At 38.1% G+C, this 21584-nt stretch overlaps 1 protein-coding gene across 2 annotated transcripts in view; it reads left to right on the top strand.

Annotated features, from left to right (window-relative positions):
• LOC126236775 (alanine--tRNA ligase, cytoplasmic) overlaps window positions 1-21584 on the top strand; it is a 205355-nt gene that overhangs the window by 33264 nt on the left and 150507 nt on the right. For both annotated transcript variants that reach the window (XM_049946353.1, XM_049946352.1), the window contains exons 4-6: window positions 1144-1289; window positions 4729-4920; window positions 16486-16630. In XM_049946353.1, coding sequence (XP_049802310.1) covers window positions 1144-1289; window positions 4729-4920; window positions 16486-16630 — 483 coding nt within the window. The remainder of the gene's footprint in view (window positions 1-1143; window positions 1290-4728; window positions 4921-16485; window positions 16631-21584) is intronic.

The raw sequence follows: 21584 nt of genomic DNA, 5'->3' as shown, positions 1-21584 counted from the left end.
CTGTACACTGTGTGCAGGTTTCTATTGAAGTTAGTCCCTTTGGCTACAGATGGTGTATAGGTAACTTCTGTGAAGTAATTCTAATAATGAATGAAAAAACTGAAAATGTTAACAACTACCTGTTTGCTTTTGAATGCCATGTCTTCATTTATTTGTATTTGATTCAAATATGTAAAAAAGTGTCTGACTGGGACGTAAAAGTTGTTGAATATTGCTTATAATTAAAACAAAATAATTGTAAGAATTTTTCCATTGAGAGATTGTGCCAATTTCTTTCAGTTTACTTGTCATGTAAGTACATCTGTCTCAAGTATGCTGTACTGTTGACCTGACTCACTTGGCTCGAACAAAATTCCAGGAAATGTGAAACTTTGAGTCTGATTACCAATGTTCCCCTTCTATGGCACAATCTGTATAATGAAATTAATCTCAAAACAGGTTTATATTGGTTTTGTACATTTTCACTGGCACACTATTAACAGTTGAAATTATTGTGATGGTTTTTTTTTGTACTTGTTATAAACATAATGTCTCAAGAGAAATCTGAAGAACATCCTCATTATAAGCATATTCAACATTATGATTAGAAAATCTGCCAAAAAGTTTGTCATGTTAATGTGAGGGTTGACCTGTGAAGTGGATTATACAAAATAGAAGATTCTGTAGATCAAATATAAACTGATATCGCGGTAATTCCATCACACAATGCTATGAAAATCATTTCGGGTGATTCCAGATGTTAATGTTTTCTTAAACCTTCTAATGAAGTATAAAATGAACTGAAACTTGCATTCAGCTGTGTCTCCCACAATCAGTTCTAATGGCAAAATGTTTGAAACACTGAATTGTGTATATGGAAATGAAATTTTCTGTGTCTTTTCATCTCTGATGAGTGAGTGCTGCTGTGTATGAAGAAAGAATGAATATTAGTTGAAACTAATTGGAAAACAGCCTAAATATAAATTGAGTACATGACAGATATGACATTTAACCCAGAACACTATTAACAAAGTCAACACTATTTATTAAAAAAATTAACCTTTACTGTAAGTTAAGATACATGTATTTTTGATATTTTAATAGAACTAATTCTTTTGAATCATCGGCATTCAATACACCAATTTTACATGCACTATGTTTCAGAAAGAAATCTGCACGTGGGCATGGGAGCTGTTAACAACTGTCTACAATCTACCAGCAGATCGTTTGTATGTTACGTATTTTGGAGGAGATACAGCAGCTGGATTGGCACCAGATGAGGAGTGTCGACAGATTTGGATAAATTTGGGGTAATGTGTTTTAATGCAAGAAACAATAATTTTAAAAGTTTTGTTAGTAGAAACATCTGTGCAGTGTTGGACAGAATCAGTGTTCACGTTGGGTACTATTGCAGAGAGAGACTTGTGGTCAACAAATTAATTAAAAGTTCCCACTGTGATCTAATTTTCTATTGATAAGAAAGAAAAAACTTTGTATAAAATTGTGAGCAAATAGGAAATTGGCTGATAAGACCAAAACACAATCATACCTACTGAAAAAAAAGTCATTGACTGGCAGATAGCAGCAGGAGCAACAGTAATATATTAAAATGTGCATGAATATTTTTTGAAGCTTATTACGCGTAGAAAATAAAGACTGCATTTAAGTGGTGTATGAAAACCAAAATGTGTGATAACTGTAAAAATAACCAGAGGTTTTCACATGGAAATACGAAGTTTTTTTAAGAGTTTTGAAGTTCATCACATACTACACCTCCAGTAATGTATTTGTTGTGTAATGCCCTGTTGTGTATCATCAGTCCATTGTATAACAGGAATGCGAATGTGTATGTGTAGAAAAGTGAGGCTTAATGTAAACTAGTACAAAAAGTAAATTTATGCTTGCGTATCCTGCTACTGGTGCACTGGATCTGTATTTGTAAAGAGCAATCAAATATTTGTTTGTTTTCCAACTTTAGGATTTCTGCCATTTCCTTAATCAGTTAAACAAAATGCTGTGACGGTTTTCTTGAAAAGTACACAGCCAGTTTGCTCTCCCATCTTTCCACTATCTGAGCTTGTGCTTGTTCTATGTGAGCTGCCATATCTCTCTCTCTCTCTCTCTCTCTCTCTCTCTCTCTCTCTCTCTCTCTCTCCCTCCCCTCCCTTCCTCCCTTTCTCTCATTTTAAGATGATACACCAAAATATTATAATTGTGATTCCTTTTGCTTTTATATGCCTTTCTTCCAATCAATGGAACTCTCACTGTAGTGCAACATAATTAACGTTTCACGATTCCTGACGTACTACCAAAATATATTCTAGAATGTATAGCTGCATTAATGCACTGCGGTGTTGAACGTCGGTGACACAGCTTCCCTCTTTTATTCAAAGATAGCTATGTGGTAAGCAAGCACACAAGAAAAGTACTCACAACAGTCAAACAGTTTAATGACGACACAAAACTTTACAATCCAGCACAGGCATTTACATCACAAGTCTGAAATAGCACAGCTGAAAGCAGTATCTAGTATTGTAGCAAAATCCAGTTCACGAGAGCAGAATCCTGGTAATTATCATAAAATTGCAAGCCAGAATGGATTAACTGGTCTCTGCTCCTCGTTATATGTCAGCGATTGGTGTCTCGGTGAACTGTGATGGCATCGATAGGTGCCGTAGTGTGCAGACCTCAGTCCCCGGGTTGATGGTGCCGCTGGCTGGTGGCTGGCCCCATAATGAACTTAATGAAGGTGTGGGTGATATGTTAATGATGGCTCACTTGGCCGCCTTGCAGAAGTGGAGGCGACATCCACTCTCCGTCTGGCAGTTCCCACACCAGTGATGGCAACTCAATTAGTCTTTACTTCACGTGGAAGACACGTGTCGTGATGGAGGCTCTGGCCTGTGAATGGTTGCAATATGAGTGTGTTACCGCATTCTTCTTGCCTCGGGGAGACGACAGTTGGGATGGGTGCTGCGATGCTCCAGATCTGTCTGTTGCTGAGTTTCCTCTAGGAATATAATGTCTGAGGCATTGGGCTGTGCTGAATCCGATGTTGCCAGAAATTCCTGTAGTGTAACATATCACTTTGGTTAAGTGAAGCATTGCACGAGCATTTTCAGAACCAGTGAGTACTGATTGTCATTAAAAAAAGTTTAATTTTGTAATGAATTAGTATACTGTACCATTTGGATGTACGTTTTATTTATGCACGTATATTATGAAATGGATAGATGCAGCATGTCTGCAAGCCGTTATGATGATAAATGTCACACCATTCTTGTAGTACTCCGTGGTTGGGCAGTTTATTGCGTATCACTTGCCCTGCCTTAGAGATATGATGCGACCCATGGAGGAAGAGCAGCTGTGACATTGCCTGTGACGTCACAGGAACAAGAGAAAACTTGTTGTATAATCCCTCAGTTAGAATCTGTGGACTAAGACAGAACATATTTTGCACACAGTCCTTATTAATGTAATTGTGGTGTTCCTAATAATGAAGCGGTTTTGGACTCAATGGTCATTGTAAACAAGAGCACAGTATATGATATAATGTTTACGAGAAGCATGGTACTTATTTCAAGAATGGATGTTGGATTTCTGCTCCTAATTTCCAAGACAAACTGCAGCAATTCGAGAAAAGAAGTTCAATCATAAGATATTAGCAAGTATGCAGAAATAATAAGATGAGCACGATTAAATAATAGCAAGTTGTAGCTCCTGATCAGACCACACATTGCCATCCAATACCGTGGTAAACACCCAATGCAACATCATACCCCCTTGTTGGCGGGAACTGGGGAGTTAGACAGGAAATGGCATTTGTGAAGGTGGCTCCACTTTGGTCAGATGTGCTGCAAGTCTGTGGCTGGTGCTGATCACTCCAGCACCGGGGCTGCAACTGTTGAGCTGGAAGTGGCCTTCGTGAAGGTGTCTCTGACCTGGTTGGAAGTGCCGCAGCTCAGTGGTGGGTGTCAACCACTGTAGCTCCAGGGTAGGATATGTTTTGATGTCTGGCTCCCAGAAGGTGTGGATGTGAATGTGCCACAGTGGCACCAGCTTACCTTCTGGTTGCACTTCCTGTGGCAGGCCTTCTCTTGGCTCCAACTGAGGAAGATCATATAAAGAGCTGAAAAATCAGCTGGTGAGTGCTCTGTGTGTTTGAGTGTGTGCAGGGCATGACAAAGGACCAGAGGGGGTCCATTGGCTGGAATGATTATTGGAAAAGTTGGAATGCTTGGGTGTGATTGGTGCTGATGTGATACAGGTGCACATGGGGGTGGTGGTAGTTGATCCTCCAGACAAAGCCACAGCTGATTTTGGTGACATGCTGTTTGCCCATTGCCCACTAGCAGTGTGAAGATGCACTGTCTGCTGCTTCTGTATATCTGCAAAGGTCCAGTGCTCCTGCCGGCTAAAGTGCAGGACCAGATTTGAGTCTTTGGTTTGAATTTCAGTGATGGCAGTGTTTGGAATGGGTGTAAGTGTAGCAGAATGTGCAGCTGGTGGACGTTCAACAGCTCTGCTAGGCTCTTTCCATAGCACCACTTTGCCAATTCTGTTCGTTTCTGTGACCCAACATTGCACTATGTTACACAAGTATTCTCATTTGTTTGGTCACTACATTTTCACACCTAATGACCATTGTACAGCTGACTGGTTACAGGATTTTAGGCAATACAGTTGTAACAAATGAGGCTTTGTAACTTGTTGAAATGTCTCAGTAAGTGATATTTTCATTTGTTGCAGGATTCCACCCAGTCATGTACTACCAGGAAGCATGAAGGACAACTTTTGGGAAATGGGAGAGACAGGACCTTGTGGCCCATGTTCAGAACTGCATTTTGATCGGATTGGTGGCCGTGATGCAGCTCACTTAGTTAATCAAGATGATCCAGATGTTCTTGAAATCTGGAATCTTGTGTTTATACAGTATAACAGGTGAGTAAATTTTGGCATTGTTGTGTATTTAACATAACAAAAATTAGATGAGAGAAATCAAAACCAGAGTACAAGTTGTGTGCACTGCTAATCAACTGCAACAAAACAGATCTTTAATTTATGATAGGGAGACCCTGAAGTGGTTGAGTATTTGAATAATGTTTAAAAAAGTTTGTGGCAACACTGTAAACCTCTTGCAAAAAGTGGATGTGTCTTTACTGTATCTCTGTTTGTTTACATATACAATGCACAGTAATTTAGATATATCTTTCTTTCATTCTGTTTACACTTGCAGAATGGATTGTCATATTAGTTTCATGATAAGATCCTTATGCAGGTCACAGTGATGTAGAGGTAATCAGTCATCCTGGGTTCAAGCCCAGTCATTGCTTAAATTTTGAATAAAAGCATCATAAATCGTGGCCAAAGACTTCCAGTATGAGGAGTCAGCTTTGTTCTGTCAACGGCCTTGCCGGAGTGGCCGGAGGAGTGGAGGTAGATTCAGGCCACATTCTTGGCCTTTGTGTGGAAAACTATCCTTAAAAGGTGAAACAAGTTGTTATGATCAATTGCACGTGGATGCAGAAGGCAACAGAAACTGCAGTGTTAAAGGCATGTTATGTGTATCCACAGAGCAGATGGTCTGTAATTGAAAAAGTACCATGGCAAACTCTCCTTGAGCATAAGATTTGGGATTAGTCCCCCATCCAGAATTCGGGCAGGGGATTGCCAAGGTGGAAGTAGCCATGAGATAAAGACTGAATAACAAGTGAAAGTATAACATTCTGTGGGTTAGGGCATGCATTGTCAGAAATCTGAATGTGGAAAGTAAGCTAGGAAATCTTAAAAGCGAAGTGCTAAGTTTCAGTTTAGATATAGTGGAGGTCAAGAAAGTGGAATGGAAAGAAAAGCATTTCTGATCAGACACTGGGGTAATATCAACAGCAGCAGAAAATGATATAATGAGAGTAGGATTTGCTGTGATGAGGAAGGATGGGCAAGAGTGAGTTACTATGAACAGGTCATCGATAACGTTGGTCTAATCAGGATGACAGAAAACCAATATCAACAGCAATAGTGCAGGTAAACATGCTGATGTCACAAGCAGAAGATGAATTGGTGTGGAAAATATATGAGAATATTGTCAGGGCAATTAAATATGTAAAGAGAGGTGGTGATCTAGTAATCATTGGGAGACTGGAATACTGTGCTAGGGGAAAGAACTGAAGACTGTCTTACAGGAGAGTATAGACTCAGTTGTAGGAATGGGAGACTAAAGCAACCAGTAGAGCTCTGCAATAAATTTCAACCAGTAATAGTGCATATTCTGTTTAAAAATCACATGAGGTGGTTATATACTTCAAAGAAGCCTGTAGACATGTGTTCATTTCAGCTGGATTACATCAGTGTCACACAGAGATTACAAAATCAGCCCAGGAGCAGATAGGGAATCAGATCACAATTTAGTAATGATGAAGAGTGGACTTAGACTTAAGAGGCTCTTTCAGAAGAATCAATATGGAAATAAGTGGGATATTTAAGTATTGAGGAATGATTGAGGTATCTTTGATGTTCTCTAAGGTTGTAGATACTATTGTAATACTACAATAGGCAGTTCAGTTGAAGATGAATGGACATCTTTAAAAAGGGCAAACAGAGAAGTTAGGCAGAGAAAAATAGGTACAATGAGCGTATCTGTGAGGAAACTTTGAGCAACAGAAGAAAGAATTTATTTGAGCACCAAAAGAAGGAAGTACAAAAAGTTCAGGAAAATAAAGGAATGCAACCTATTAAGTCACAGATGAAACAAATTGAAAAGCAAGCAAAGATAAAATAGCTGCAGGAAAAATGTGAAAAAAAAGTTTTGTGAAGGGCTAATTCAGCATATAGAAAGGCAAAACAACCTGTGACAAAAGCAAAGGCATAAACATTAAGAGTGCAGTTGGAATTCCACTGTTTAAATGCAGTGAAAAAGGGATTAGGTGGAAATATTTCATTGAAGGTCTCTACAAGCATGAATGAGCTATTAGATGATTTGGTGGAAGAAATGAGTGCCGTTGTGGAAGGTAGAAAGGAAGATTGGGTTTAACGTCCCATCGACATAAAGGGCATTAGAGACGGATCACAAGATTGGATTGTGCCAAGGATGAGGAAGGAAATTGGCCAAGTCCTTTCAAAGGAACCTTCCCAGGAATTTGCCTGAAGTGATTTAGGGAAATCAGAAAACCTAAATTAGCACAGCCAGACACAGGTTTAAACTGTCATCCAGAATGCGATTCCAGTGTACTAACCACTGTGTCACCTCGATCGGTGTCAATGCAGATGACAAAGGATCCAGTGTTACTTTAGTCAGACTTTTAAAAAAAAGTCTTAAAGACTTCTAGTCAAATAAGGCAGAAGGAAGAATTCCTTCAGATTTCTCTGAATTCGTTGGGGGAAGTAGCAACCATATGACTATTCAAGTTGGTTTGTAGAATATGATTCTCAAGACATATCATCAGGATTTGGAATCATAACATCCACATAATCCCGATGATAGCAAGGGCACATAAGTGCAAGAACTGTTAATCAGCTTAATGGCTTGTGCATCCAGGCTTCTGACAAGAATAATATACAGAAAAATGAAAAAGAAAATTGAGGATCTGTAAAATGACAATGTTTGCCTTCGGGAAAGGTAAAGACATTAGAAAGGCAGTTCTGATGGTGGGGTTATCAAATACAAGCACAACTTTTCTTAAATGTTAAGATACATATGTAGGATTCGACAATGTAATATGGTGCAAGATTTTCATAAGTATACGCTACAGTTAGACACATGTAATATACAATATGTCTAAGAATCAAGAGAAACAATAAGGTTGGAAGACCAAGAACAAAGTACACATATTAGAGAGAGTATAAGACAAGGATGTAGCCTTTCTCTTCTACTGTTCGATCTGTACATCGAAGAGTATAAAATAAAATAAAGGTTCAGGAGTGGGACTGAATTTCAGGGTTAGAGGGTATTGATGGTAACATTCACTGATGACATTATCATCTGTAGTGAAAGTAAGAAAGACTTGCTGGATCTGTTGAATGGGATGATCAGTCTAGTGATCATGCAGTATGGGTTGAGAGTGAACTGAAAAGACTTAAGAAAAATCCAGACACTTTCATAGGATTTGTCTATGTACAAAAAGCTTTTGGCAATGTAATATTGTGTGCACAGGTGATACACAGTATGTATGATAATACAATCAGCATTAGAGATCGTGAAGTAGACAAAGTGATGGGAGTCTGCTACCTTGGAAGCAAAGAGCATACGACAGATGGAGAAGGGAGCACATAACAAGCAGACTAGCACAGGCCTTTCTTCCTTCCACAACAGCTCCCATTTCTTCCACCAAATCATCTAACAGCTCATTCATGCTTGTAGAGACCTTCAATGAAATATTTCCACCTATTTCCTTTTTCACTGCATTTAAACAGTGGAATTCCAACTGCGCTCTTAATGTTTATGCCTTTGTTTTCACCACGGTTGTTTTTACTTTTCTATATGCTGAATTAGCCCTTCACAAAACTTTTTTCACATTTTTCCTGCAGCTCTTTTATCTTTACTTCCCTGCTTTTAAATTTGTTTCATTTGTAACTTACAAGGCTGCATTCCTTTATTTTCATGAACTTCTTGTATTTCCTTCTTTTCACGATCAAATAAATTCTAGCTTCTGTTCTTCGAAGTTTCCTCACAGATACGCTCATTGTGCCTATTTTTCTATGCCCAACTTCTCTGTTTGCTCTTTTTAAACATGTCCATTCATCTTCAACTGAACTGCCTATTGTAGTATTATAACAGTACCTACAACCTCAGAGAACATCAAAGACACCTCATCATTCCTCAGTGCTTAAATATCCCACTTATTTCCGTACTGATTCTTCTGAAAGAGCCTCTTAAGTCTAAGTCCACTCTTCATCATTACTAAATTGTGATCTGATTCCCTATCTGCTCCTGGGCTGATTTTGTAATCTCTGTGTGACACTGATGTAACCCAGCTGAAATGAACACATGTCTACAGGCCTCTTTGAAGTACAGAACCACCTCATGTGATTTTTGAACAGTGACTATTACTGGTTGAAATTTATTGCAGAGCTCCATTGGTTGCGTTTCTCTCCCATTCCTACAGCTGAGTCTATACTCTCCTGTAAGACAGTCTTCAGTTCTTTCCCCTAGCACAGTATTCCAGCCTCCCAATGATTACTAGATCATCACTTCTCTTTACATATTTAATTGCCCTGACAATATCCTCATATACTTTCCATATCAATTCATCTTCTGCTTATGACATCGGCATGTTTACCTGCACTATTACTGTTGATATTGGCTTTTTGTCATCCTGATGAGAACAACGTTATCGATGACCTGTTCATAGTAACTCACTCCTGCCCATCCTTCCTCATCACAGCAAACCTACTCTCATTATATAATTTTCTGCTGCTGTTGATATTACCCCAGTGTCTGATCAGAAATACTTTTCTTCCCATTCCACTTTCTTGACCTCCACTATATCTAGACTGAAACTTAGCACTTCGCTTTTAAGATTTCCTAGCTTACTTTCCACATTCAGATTTCTGACAATGCATGCCCTAACTCACAGAAAGTTATACTTTGACTTGTTATTAAATCTTTATCTCACGGTTACCTCCACCCTGGCAAAACTATTTGTTGCTCAAAATGATGTACTAGAGTACCACTGGGTAAACAAACAGGCAACAGTTCATCCATTTGTGTTCTATTATAAAGATCATGATAAACTAAAGAGTCCCAGTTTTTGTGTCATAAGTGACTACAGCAGTGCACTCTTTTTCAACTGCAATTAACAAACCAAATAAAATTGCTTCACCCTTCCGTAAACAAACTGATCTTCTTCTCTGATGATGGTACTGCAAGCCTATATAAAAACAAGAAAAATTGTTGACATCTCCTTTCACAAAGAAGACTGTGGACTTGATGTAGAATCACACTTTTTTGCATCATGCCATGGGAAGAATGCATGTGATGCAGTTGGCAGCACAACAAAGCAAGCTATCACTAAAGGTAGTCGGCAGTGGACCTGCTGCGCGGAGTGGCCACGTAGTTAAAAGCACCATGTCACGGATTGCGTGGCCGCTCCTGCTGGAGGTTTGAGTCCTCTCTCGGGCATGGGTGTATGTGTTGTTCTTAGCGTAAGATAGTTTAAGTAGCATGTAGGTCTAGGGATCGGTGACCTCAGCAGTTTGGTCCCATAGGTATTCACCCACATTTGCTGTGGACCTATGGGAACCAGATATTGACACCTCAATAAATGTTTAAATTCTGTAAACAACAGGTAAAAGGGATTACCTACGTTTTTATAAAATGTGTGGAAATTCAAGAACTCTACGCCAGTGTCTTGGAGGAAAGGTTCAGCACTTGTCAGATGGTTAAAGGCACATGATTTTTTTGTCATCTCATATGTCAGTCACACAACATGCTCAAGTGTCAGTTCACATCAACATCCCCCAATAGCAAACACCATCAGTACGGAAAACTTGTACCAGCGACACTTAAAAATAGTGGGTTGTGTTTATGGCGAACATTGGTGGATTACGGAAGTTGGTAGTATTGATTGCCAAAACCAAGATGTACAAGTTACGTTTTACCACCCATCAGGACCAAGGACCTCATTTAAAAAAGTTGAAAAGGATCAAGTCTGGATACCTGTTAAAAATGTACTAAAGAAGCTGTCTCCCCTGTAATTTACAACAGTGACAGGGTGAACTGCTAACCTAATGCCCAAACTGAGTGAAGAAATTTCTCTGTTGTTGAATGAGCAACACAGTAAAAACAAATAAGTTGAAAACAAGATAATGTAATTAGTTGACTCATTTAAAAAAAGTTATCATAGATATGTTTAAATTATGTAACTGATACACTTTATACATTAGTCAAAATATTGCAGATATTAAAAAAAATGTATAGCACTCGTTTTTTTTCTTTGTAAACTTCCCATTGTATCTCAAAGTTGAAATTTATACTGTAGTTTGATATCATAAAGGTCTACAAAGGGTGTAATTTTCAGATTTTTATCTGGTCCTCTAACAAAGATATTGCAAGCCAAAGAATGAAAAAATTTAAAAAATCCATTTTTCAAATAATGTATTTTTTCAGTGTAAGCTTCTCACCATTGAGACTCTAAAAAGTAAATGTACTGTGTAGTGTAATAACACAAAAAATGTTAAGGCTGAGAAATTACTCCTTCTTTGGAAAAATACTGTTCAAAAACTGAGTTTTTTTCATTTGCTACCAATACATTTGAGCGATTAAAAATATATTAAGGAATACATTCACGGTGATCATGGTTTTAATTTATAGCCCAGTGTGTGCTGAATTAAATGTTTCTTATTTGAAAGGCCTGGGGCAACACACTACTGAATAATTTAAGAAACTGCAGATGCTTATAAGAGCAAAAAACCACTTGTGACATGAAACAAAAATGGCTGCTTTTTCTAAATAATAACCACTAAAAAATTTTAAAAAAATAATTTTGAATCCACCAAACAGGATGGAATTCATCCTGCAAATACAATTTTTTGCTGAGTGGTCAAGCAACCAGTGTTGGACCACTTGCAATAGGTTGACCCTAATGGTTAATGTAAAGTCCCCACATGTTACGGGTTCAGATCTTGTCACATGCTTTAATTTTTTTCTTTATAAATCTTTACGAAAATGACTTTGATCATTATTTTTATTCAGTTAATGGGTTTAAATATAATTTTTCATTTCTGTTCATTTTTCACAGTGTTTTACTTGCATTAACTTCTTCATTTACTCCCATTTTTTGTTTCTATAATTCTTTTTTCACTTGAGATCTTTGTTCATGTGAGTTTAATTATTCTTATGTATTAACTTTAATTTAAATGAAACAAGAAGTTTACTGTTACCAGTCACCGTTTTATTTTATTTTTTCCACGATGCGTTTCGAAGGTTTAAACCTCCATCATCGGGTGGATTTACATTAGTTAGTATTACATTCGAGGTGTGGCTAGAAAAAAACTGGACTAGTACTGGTGAAACAATAAAACGAATGCAATAAGGCTGAAAGTCGCGTGGCCTGTCACGTGACTCTCGCTCCGCCTACTGCTCGAGTTTCATCTGCCTCCTGCACTCAGTCTGCCCGTGGCGTCTGTTTTAAGTAGTTGACGTTTTGTCTGTGCGTCGGAAAATGTTGAGTGTACAGAAAGAACAGCGTGTTAACATCAAATTTTATTTCAAACTAGGAAAATCTGCAAGTGAAACGTTTGTAATGTTACAACAAGTGTACGGCGATGATTGTTTATCGCGAACACAAGTGTTTGAGTGGTTTAAACGATTTAAAGATGGCCGCGAAGACACACCAGTGATGACACTCACACTGGCAGACCATTGTCAGCAAAAACTGATGCAAACATTGAAAAAATCGGTAAACTTGTTCGACAAGATCGCCGTTTAACAATCAGAGCAGTGTCTGAGTTAACAGGAGTTGACAAGGAAAGTGTCGAACAAGTTTACCGATTTTTTCAATGTTTGCATCAGTTTTTGCTGACAATGGTCTGCCAGTGCGAGTGTCATCACTGGTGTCTTCGCGGCCATCTTTAAATCGTTTAAACCACTCAAACACTTGTGTTCGCGATAAACAATCATCGCCGTACACTTGTTGTAACATTACAAACGTTTCACTTGCAGATTTTCCTAGTTTGAAACAAAATTTGATGTTAACACGCTGTTCTTTCTGTACACTCAACATTTTCCGACGCACAGACAAAACGTCAACTACTTAAAACAGACGCCACGGGCAGACTGAGTGCAGTAGGCAGATGAAACTTGAGCAGTAGGCGGAGCGAGAGTCACGTGACAGGCCACGCGACTTTCAGCCTTATTGCATTTGTTTTATTGTTTCACCAGTACTAGTCCGGTTTTTTTCTAGCCACACCTCGTATGTGTGTATGTTGTGTTACGATTTTGGAGGAACTTGTGGCACTGCCTCCAGTGGTCACAGGTTCCTTTTTCTGTCGTAACACTTCACATGTATTCGGCAGTATACATGTTATGTGTTACGACAGAAAAAGGAACCTGTGACCACTGGAGGCAGTGCCACAAGTTCCTCCAAAATCGTAACACAACATACACACATATGTAATACTAACTAATGTAAATCCACCCGATGATGGAGGTTTAAACCTTCGAAACGTGTCGTGGAAAAAATAAAATAAAACGGTGCCTGGTAACAGTAAACTTGTTGTTTCATTTAATGTCAGTAACAGTCACGGTAAAGCCTAACCTAAAAATGTTCGCATTTAAACTTTAATTTAATTTCTTCTGTTTTATCTTCCTGTATTCTCCTTCATTTTATTGCATTCATTATTTCTATTCCTTATTCTGTTTTACTTATAATCTCTTCACCTGCACTATTTTGTCCATAGTGCATTAAGAATTTGTGTTAAATGTTAGTATGTGGATTACCTTCCAAAAAAACTATACGTCTAGTAACAAGAAATACATTTTTGAGACCATTGCACAGGTAATATAAATAGATTATTTCATCTTTTGTTTTTAACTGACAAATCAGTATTTTCAAATTGTTAAATATTATGATAGATAAATAAAAATAATTAAATTCACATGCACCAAAATTCCAAGTGGAAAAAGTGTGATAGAAAGAAGAAATGAGAGCATATAAGACATTTAATACAGTGTTCAAAACGATGTGCTCAAGGAATAGGTAAAAAAACACATTTAAACCAATTAATTGAATAAAAATAACTATCAAAGTTGTTTTGATAAAGGTTCAAAAATAAAAATTTTCAAAGCACCTGATAAGTTTTGAAGCCACAACCTTTTGCATGTGAGGACTGTACCTTAGCTATTGTGCTACACAACCATTCTGGCGTACGTTAAGTTTTTTTTAAAGCTATAGGGAGCCAAATGAAATTCCAATTTTTTTTTTTTGTCTGGTACTCACAAACTAGATCCTGTTAGGGTGAATGGCTGCTGGGTGTGATATTTGGGAAGTTAACCAACAACACCGTATAGATGGTTTCAAAAAGATGATCCCACCACTCCTTGTCAGAATTGCATCCAAGATGCATATATATACTTGGTGGTGTTCCAGATGTGCTCAGTTGGATTGACGTCAGATGATCTAGGGCTCTCCATAAGCATGCTATAGGTTGTGAAATGTTTTTCAATCTCTTGTGACTCAGTTCAGGAGTGATGTTGGTGCGTTGCTAAAGAAACAAGTTGACTGTAAGGTCTGTAGGTAAAAAATGTATGCATGTGATTGGATGGTAGGTTCCTGCATTGTTTGCTGACAAGATATGATGGCCGATGTACCAAGACACACATTTCAAACACAGTAATCATACCCTCCTCCACATGCCTGAACGAGACTTTCTGTCTGTTGGTATAGATTTCAATATACTGGGCCATCTGTATGTACAGGTTTGCAGCATGACTTCTCTATATAGATATTTCTTTTTGTGTTTTGATCATCCTGTAGTAAAGTTCTACATCCATAGCAGTATTTGTACACAAGGACATTTTACGAGCAGATATGTGGGGTGGTGGCTTTTGTACCATATAACGAAATGATGATTCTGATGGGGATGGATTCCCAAGGTGGTTTAGTGCCAGCACTCAGCAGGCAGTTACAATTGGCAACCCATTTACCAGATTTTGTTGTTTGCTTGTTAAAATAACATTGGCTGTGTTTAGTAAGAGATGTGGTGTCTTATCCATGTTGTTGTTGTCTCTTGCAAACATGCAGAAATTTGATATTGTACAGCCAAGAATTTGCACAATATTGTCTCAGTACCTAATTGTGCTGTTGCTCAGCATTGTCCAAGTAGTCCGTTGAGCTATTGAGGTGTTATGCTAATCATTGCAACATCCCAGTGTTTCTTGGCATAGTTATGTCCCTGACTTCAACTCACTATATCAAGTGTATTTTCAGATATGTAATCATAAGTCTTAATGTCCCATGTGCTTGCATTTACACATATTTCAGTGAGTTGCACATTGTTCTGTGAGCAGTCTGATATATCTTGTGATAAACAGACCACAGAACGGCATTCTAGCTGTTCAGATTTCAGGTGTGTTGCTGCAATATTTTGCTTCCGAGGCAGGAGAATCCCTTCACTTTGTCTACTTCATGGGCCCCAATGTCGATGTTTCGTATATTATCTTTCCTCAGTTTACTCTCAGTCCATAGTGAGTACTCACTTACACTGTTCATTCTGTTTGACAGATCCTGCAATTCATTTAGCACACACAGTGGTCAGCACACTGTTCTCCCGGCTGTTGTCAGTTTTCATGATTGGTGCCACTACTTCTCAGTCAAGTAGCTCCTCAATTGGCCTCTCAAGGACTGAGTGCACACCGCTTGCCAACAGCACTAGACAGACCTGGATGGTGACCCATCCAAGTGCTAGCTGAGCTCAACAGTGCTTAACTTAGGTGATCTGATGGAAACTGGTGTTACCATTGCAGCAAGGCTTTTGGCCCCATTTGTCATGGCTTCTTTAATTTCAGATTGAACAACAGTAGGGGTGAAAGACTGCATCCCTGCCTTACATCTTTTCTTACTGTACTTTGCTCTTGATCTTCCAATCTGCTTGTTCCCTCTTGGTTTTTGTACATATTGTACGTTACCTGCCTTTTCCTTTAGCTTACACTTATGAAGATGTTGCACCGTATTACATTGTAAAATGCTCCTCCCCCCGTTGGCAAAAAATTCTTGCTTGCCTTATCAACCCCATCATCAGAACTACTTCCTTTCTAATGCCTTTACTGTTCTCAAAGACAAACATTGTCATGTAACAGATCCTCAGTTTTCTTTTCCATTTTTCTGTATATAATTCTTGTAAGCAGCTTGGATGCACAAGCCATTAAGCTGTTGACAGTTCTCACATTTATCTGCTCTTGCTATCATTGGGATTGAGTCACAATATGTTTCCAAAGTTTGATGGTATGTCTTGACTCAGATTCTACAAACCAATTTGAACAATCATCTTGTTGCCACTTCTCCCAGCCATTTTAGAAACTCTGGAGGATTGTTGTCAAAGCTTTCTGCCTTATTTGACCACAAGTCTTCCAGAGCTCTCTTACTATCTTACTCTTAATACTAGATCCCCTATGGCTTCTTTACCAAATCTCATTTCTTCCTCAATCTCGTCTTCAGACATGTCCTCCTCCTTAAAGAGAGGGCACAAAGTGATTATCATGTTTTGATTAAACTGTCTGTAGTCTCTTTCCCTCTCCGACCCTACTTCTCTTCCTCAGTAAGGCTGCAGTCATTCTTAACTTTATTTTTTCCTCACGGATTTATAATTACTCATAATGCAATATTCTAACCCATACTTTTTACCGTCATCTATACCATAAAGTTTCTTTGTTTGATAAAAAGTTAAAAATGGGTATAAAGGTAGGATAAAAATGGCTGGCACTTCCTGCAAACCGTAAATATTGTAGTTAATATTTATTGTATTGATGTATGTATGTATGTATGTATGTATGTATGTATTATTTCATTGCAGAGAGTCTGACGGAAGTTTAAAACCCTTGCCAAAGAAGCATATAGATTGTGGAATGGGACTAGAGCGCTTGGTGTCTGTTATCCAACAGAAGCGTTCCAACTACGATACTGATCTTTTTGTCCCACTTTTTGATGCCATTCAGAAGGTATGTGTGTAGAATTGAAATATTTTTCAAACAGAACTAGTAAAATAAATTGCTTTAGATAGGATTTTTCATTAGATGAAAGATTAAATATTTTTTAACTTGGTATATTGATAGTACAAGCATGTGAGGTGTCATAAATAAACAAAACTATTCTCCAAATATGGTAATGGAAAGTTCTGGTGAAGTGAAAGTTAAGGAGTAAAAGTAACTGAAGAGAAGAAGCACTGAAGCACTGAAAGTCACATAAACAAGACTGATAACTTTGCCAGTTTATGGAGTACACACAGAACACTGTTTTCTGGCTTAAGTAATGCACAAGAGGATATGCAACAAAATTTGGACACGAGCTAAAGGCTTTATGCAAGTTCCATCTGTTTCTGGTGCTGTTTTTCATTGCATCTGTTTAACCACTATGATACTGTGGAACAATGTACACCAAATGCTAATGTGTTCTATTTATATTTTACTGAAAGTTGGACACCTTAATTACTTATGGTTTATATTTTACGATTGTCAATTTGTTTGCATTTACAGGCATACTCTGCAAACCTCTGTGAAGCGGATGGCAGAGGATGCTTCACATGATACCAGTTATTGTGGCTTTTGCCCTGTTCCCTCCATGCATGAAATGCAGAAGAATGATTCACTAAACTGCCTCCCATTATGCACTGTTGTCAGCAATTTATTTGTGGTAGTCATAGCCAATCGAGTGATGGTAGCCAATGAGAAAGGCTTAATCTATTTTTTTTTTATTTTTTTTATTTTTATTTATTTATTTTATTTTATTTATTTATTTATTTATTTTGTTTTGCTTTCGGTGGAAGATTCAAATTGATTACATTTCCTTTTGATATGGGGAATGGATGAAAACTAGATATGTTGGCAGACTGACATGTAGCAAGTCCTGAGGCATAAGTTAGTTCAGAATGTGACAGTGTGGTTGCAAGTTGGCAAAGCCAACAAAAGTGAATGGAAGAAAACTACATGTGCTGACAGACCAAACTGTAGCGAAGCCACAGATGTAGTAGATTAGTTTGGAATGTGAATATTTGGGTGCAAGTTGATGAAGCCAACAAATCTCTACGTCAAAATAAGATTGTCCTAATACACTAGGTGACAGAGGTCATGGGATAGCGATGTGCACATACACAGATGGTGGTAGTGTTGTGTAAAGAAGGTATAAGAGGGAATGCATTGGCGGAGCTGCCATTTGTACACAGGTGATTTGCATAAAAAGGTTTCTGACGTGATAATGGCCACACAAAATGAATTAAGAGACTCTGAATGCGGATTGGTAGTTGAGCTAGGTGCATGGGTACACAGGTGTTTTGCATAAAAAGGTTTCTGACGTGATAATGGCCACACAAAATGAATTAAGAGACTCTGAATGCGGATTGGTAGTTGAGCTAGGTGCATGGGTCATTCCATTTTAGAAATCGTTAAGGAATTCAATATTCCATGATCCACAGTGTCAACAGTGCTGATAATACCAGATTTGCCATTATGTCTCAGCATTGACAACGCAGTGGCCGGCGATCTTCACTTAACTGAGAGGAAAGTAGTAAAGTCCAGCTTCTGTCCACATTACACCTACTAACAAACAACAGTACTTATATTTTGACAGTTTCCATCCTTTCCATGTCAAACGTTCCTTGATATTAGAGGCAAACACATTTGTTCGGATGCAGACTCTTTACAGCAATACACTACAATTTTCACCTCAGCCTTCACTGCACGTAATTAACCCACCAGCCTAGTTCAAAAGCTAATCTCCCAGCCATCACATCCAATCCTGGGGCTGCTGATCCCTCCAAACAACTACTTCGGTGCACACCACTCGTCACTCAATATTATCCTGCTCAGCTACTTCAACAAGGCTATGACTTCCTAAAATCTCGCCCTTGAATGAAATCCATTCTGTCTGAAATTTTGCCCACCGCACCTAGAATAACTTTTCATCACCAGCCCAACCTCTGCAACATTCTTGTCAGACCCCATGCTTCTTCTGCACCTATTGCCCTATCCTATGGCTCCTACCCCTGTGACCATCCTCGCTGCAAGACTTACCTTATCCACCACCCATACCAGCCCTGTAACTGGCAAAACATATTCTATCAAAGGGGAGGCCACCTGTGAAATGACATGTCATGAATGATCTGTTAATGTGTACAGTGTTCAGCCTTTTACATCAGCATGTCTACCACCAATTTATCAGTTAGGATGAGTGGTCATAAGCAGAGGGTGTATACTGGCAATACATATTATCCTCTTGCCCACTGCTGTCCCCAACAATCAATTTTTTTCATCTCATCCTGTCCGATAATTCTTGCCTGATCTGGGGTTCTGAGTGACTTTCCTAAACTGTATCCTTTACCTAAACCTCTCCAGTACTTTTCCTTCATCTCTCTTCCTTCCCCTTCAACCCCTCTGCTTGAAGAAGGAGCCACTGGCTCCGAAAACTTTTATACATAAAAACTTTTTTTATGTGTGTGTTCTTCTGCCATTGCTTGGTGAGTAGATTTTTTTTTCTATCCAGTTACATTATATTGTAAAAAAAATTGATTATTTTTTATGTAACATTAGGCAATATGACTATTATGTCATTTTTAAATCTGATTTATTGTTTATAACAACCTGGTGCATATAAGAGAACCATGGAATAATAAACTTGAAAGTGGTTACCAACTAATGGTCTTCAGCAAATATTATTGATGTGGATTTACAGCTACTTAATTGCAGTTTTGTATAATTTGTCATGAGGTTCATGCCCCTTAGTTCAGTCAGTAATGATAAGGAAAGTCTGTAACCAACCACACATACTTAATACAAGCAGATGGATTACGGGAAGTGTAGAAGCTTATGCACATGTGAGTTAGAACCTTGTAGTTTTGGAAGGTGATATCTGCTGTCCTCAGTAGGTAACAACATATGTAACCGTAGTGATGTTCAGGGTTACCTAAAATCATTTTGTGTTATCCCTTGCTTGCAATTCTAGAACACCTTTTTTTTTAATTGCTGTAGTCATTCTCACATCACCAGTTCTGGAGGAACTTCGTGGTTGTTATGCACAGCCCTTTCCACAGTTTAATACTGGAGTCACTGAAGAGTAGATTTCATTGTGGCTCATGTCTTGCTGTGTATAGCGTTGTTACCGTCAATGATACTGATCTCAATAAACCTATCATATGCCAGTGTTTGGTAAAGTTATTCAGAGTAACTGTGATCTGATAACCTTCGTCCCTAAAAGAAAGTCTCCTTGCCGACCTCTTCTTTATCTGGCCTTTGTCACAGACAAATGTATAATACAACACCTAGCTTTCTGTAGATTAACTTAATTCACTGATGTAACTTCACACCAAATGATCGGGTTATCACCCCATATGGGAAACACGTTTTTCCTGTAGATATTCCCATAATTTTGATAACCATCAGTGCGAGCAATGTCTCAAAATACTAATTTAGAAAAAGTATGGTATTCTGCTACTAAAATATATGGACTACATTATTCTAGAGTCGTTTAGCGTGTTTTGCATGCTAATCCTCATACCATTGATCCTCAAGGCATGCTCTCTGAAAATTTTAGTTTGCTTAATTTTTATTGCTATTTTTCTGTTGGGAACTGAACACTCCACAAATATGTTTTGAAGATTCAGTGTTGTGTGTCACGTTGTTGTTGTCGTCATCGTTGTTGTTTTCAGTCCACAAACCGATCTGATGCAGCTCTCCATGCTACTCTATTGTGTGCAAGCCTCATCATCTTTGAATAACTGCTGCAGCCTACATCCTTCTGAATCTGCTTAGTGTACTCATCTCTTGGTCTCCCTCTACGATTTTTACATTAGAATTGTGATAACTGGCTTACTTCTTAAGTTGTGTTTTGGAGTACATTTCAGAGTTAAGCTCAATTAATGCCTCCATTCTGGAAGCTTGCTGTGTTACTTGATTTTCAGTTGATAATTAAATATTTCTGTCAAATTCCATAAATAACATTCACTTTTTATTATTATTACTATTATCAACATGAAATTTTCACAAGCTCTGCTCATTACATGAAGTCTTGCAAAAGAACAGTTAATTGAAAAATCATAATATTAAAATCGCATTTTGTCAGAGACATTGGTACACAGTCACCCTGAAAACCACTTTTTCTTAGAATATTGTATCAAAGCTGCCATCCCACCACCCATCAGGACCCCGCATCTGTAGCCCTTACTCGTTTTCCAAGCTCAGCTGATGAGCACGACCATATCTGCAGAGCTGTCCTGTAACTCCACGGAAAATCTGAAACTTGCGATATAATGTAATCAATACTGATGATATTTATAGTGGTTAATAAAAAAAAAAGAAGAATATTAGAGAAGAAAAGAAAAAGTTTGAAAATGTGGGAAGAAATGGTGAATAAAAAAGGGGTTTTATAATCGTAAATGACCGTGAAAAAGGGAAAGAATGAAAAAGCAAATCGGACTTTGTATTACAGAAAAGCTATCGGACTTCGTTATTCGGAAAAGCTATTGTTGGGGTGGTCCTTGTGGCGTTTTTGAGCAAAAGTTAAACCAATTTCCACTACAAAAATTTTTGAAAAAAGAACAGAGAATAACAAAATGTAACTGACAGGGGTAAATGGTGTAGCTTTGAGTTCATTCTTTACCAGGTTAACATGTCTTCTTTCGAGCGGCGTCCAGGTCTTCAAAAATCTCCTTCAATTCTGCGTGAAAAGTCTGCTCCGAAATCTTGAAATCGTCCAGGAATCACTAATTTATACCAATTAAAATCATCTTGATACTGTATGCAATTTAATTTACTTTGCTACTTCCATCCTCCGAATTTCTTAACAACTTTCACAATGTCTACACATTAATAAGTTTTTTCGTCTTAATCAGATCACGTCTGCCTTAAGCTTCGGCTATCAAGAGACAAACAAAAAACGGATAGAAAACAAAAAAAGTGTTACCAT

The sequence above is a fragment of the Schistocerca nitens genome, chromosome 2, assembly GCF_023898315.1.
Source record: "Schistocerca nitens isolate TAMUIC-IGC-003100 chromosome 2, iqSchNite1.1, whole genome shotgun sequence".
In the NCBI taxonomy this organism is placed as follows: domain Eukaryota; kingdom Metazoa; phylum Arthropoda; class Insecta; order Orthoptera; family Acrididae; genus Schistocerca; species Schistocerca nitens.
This window is presented reverse-complemented; position numbering and strand designations above follow the sequence as displayed.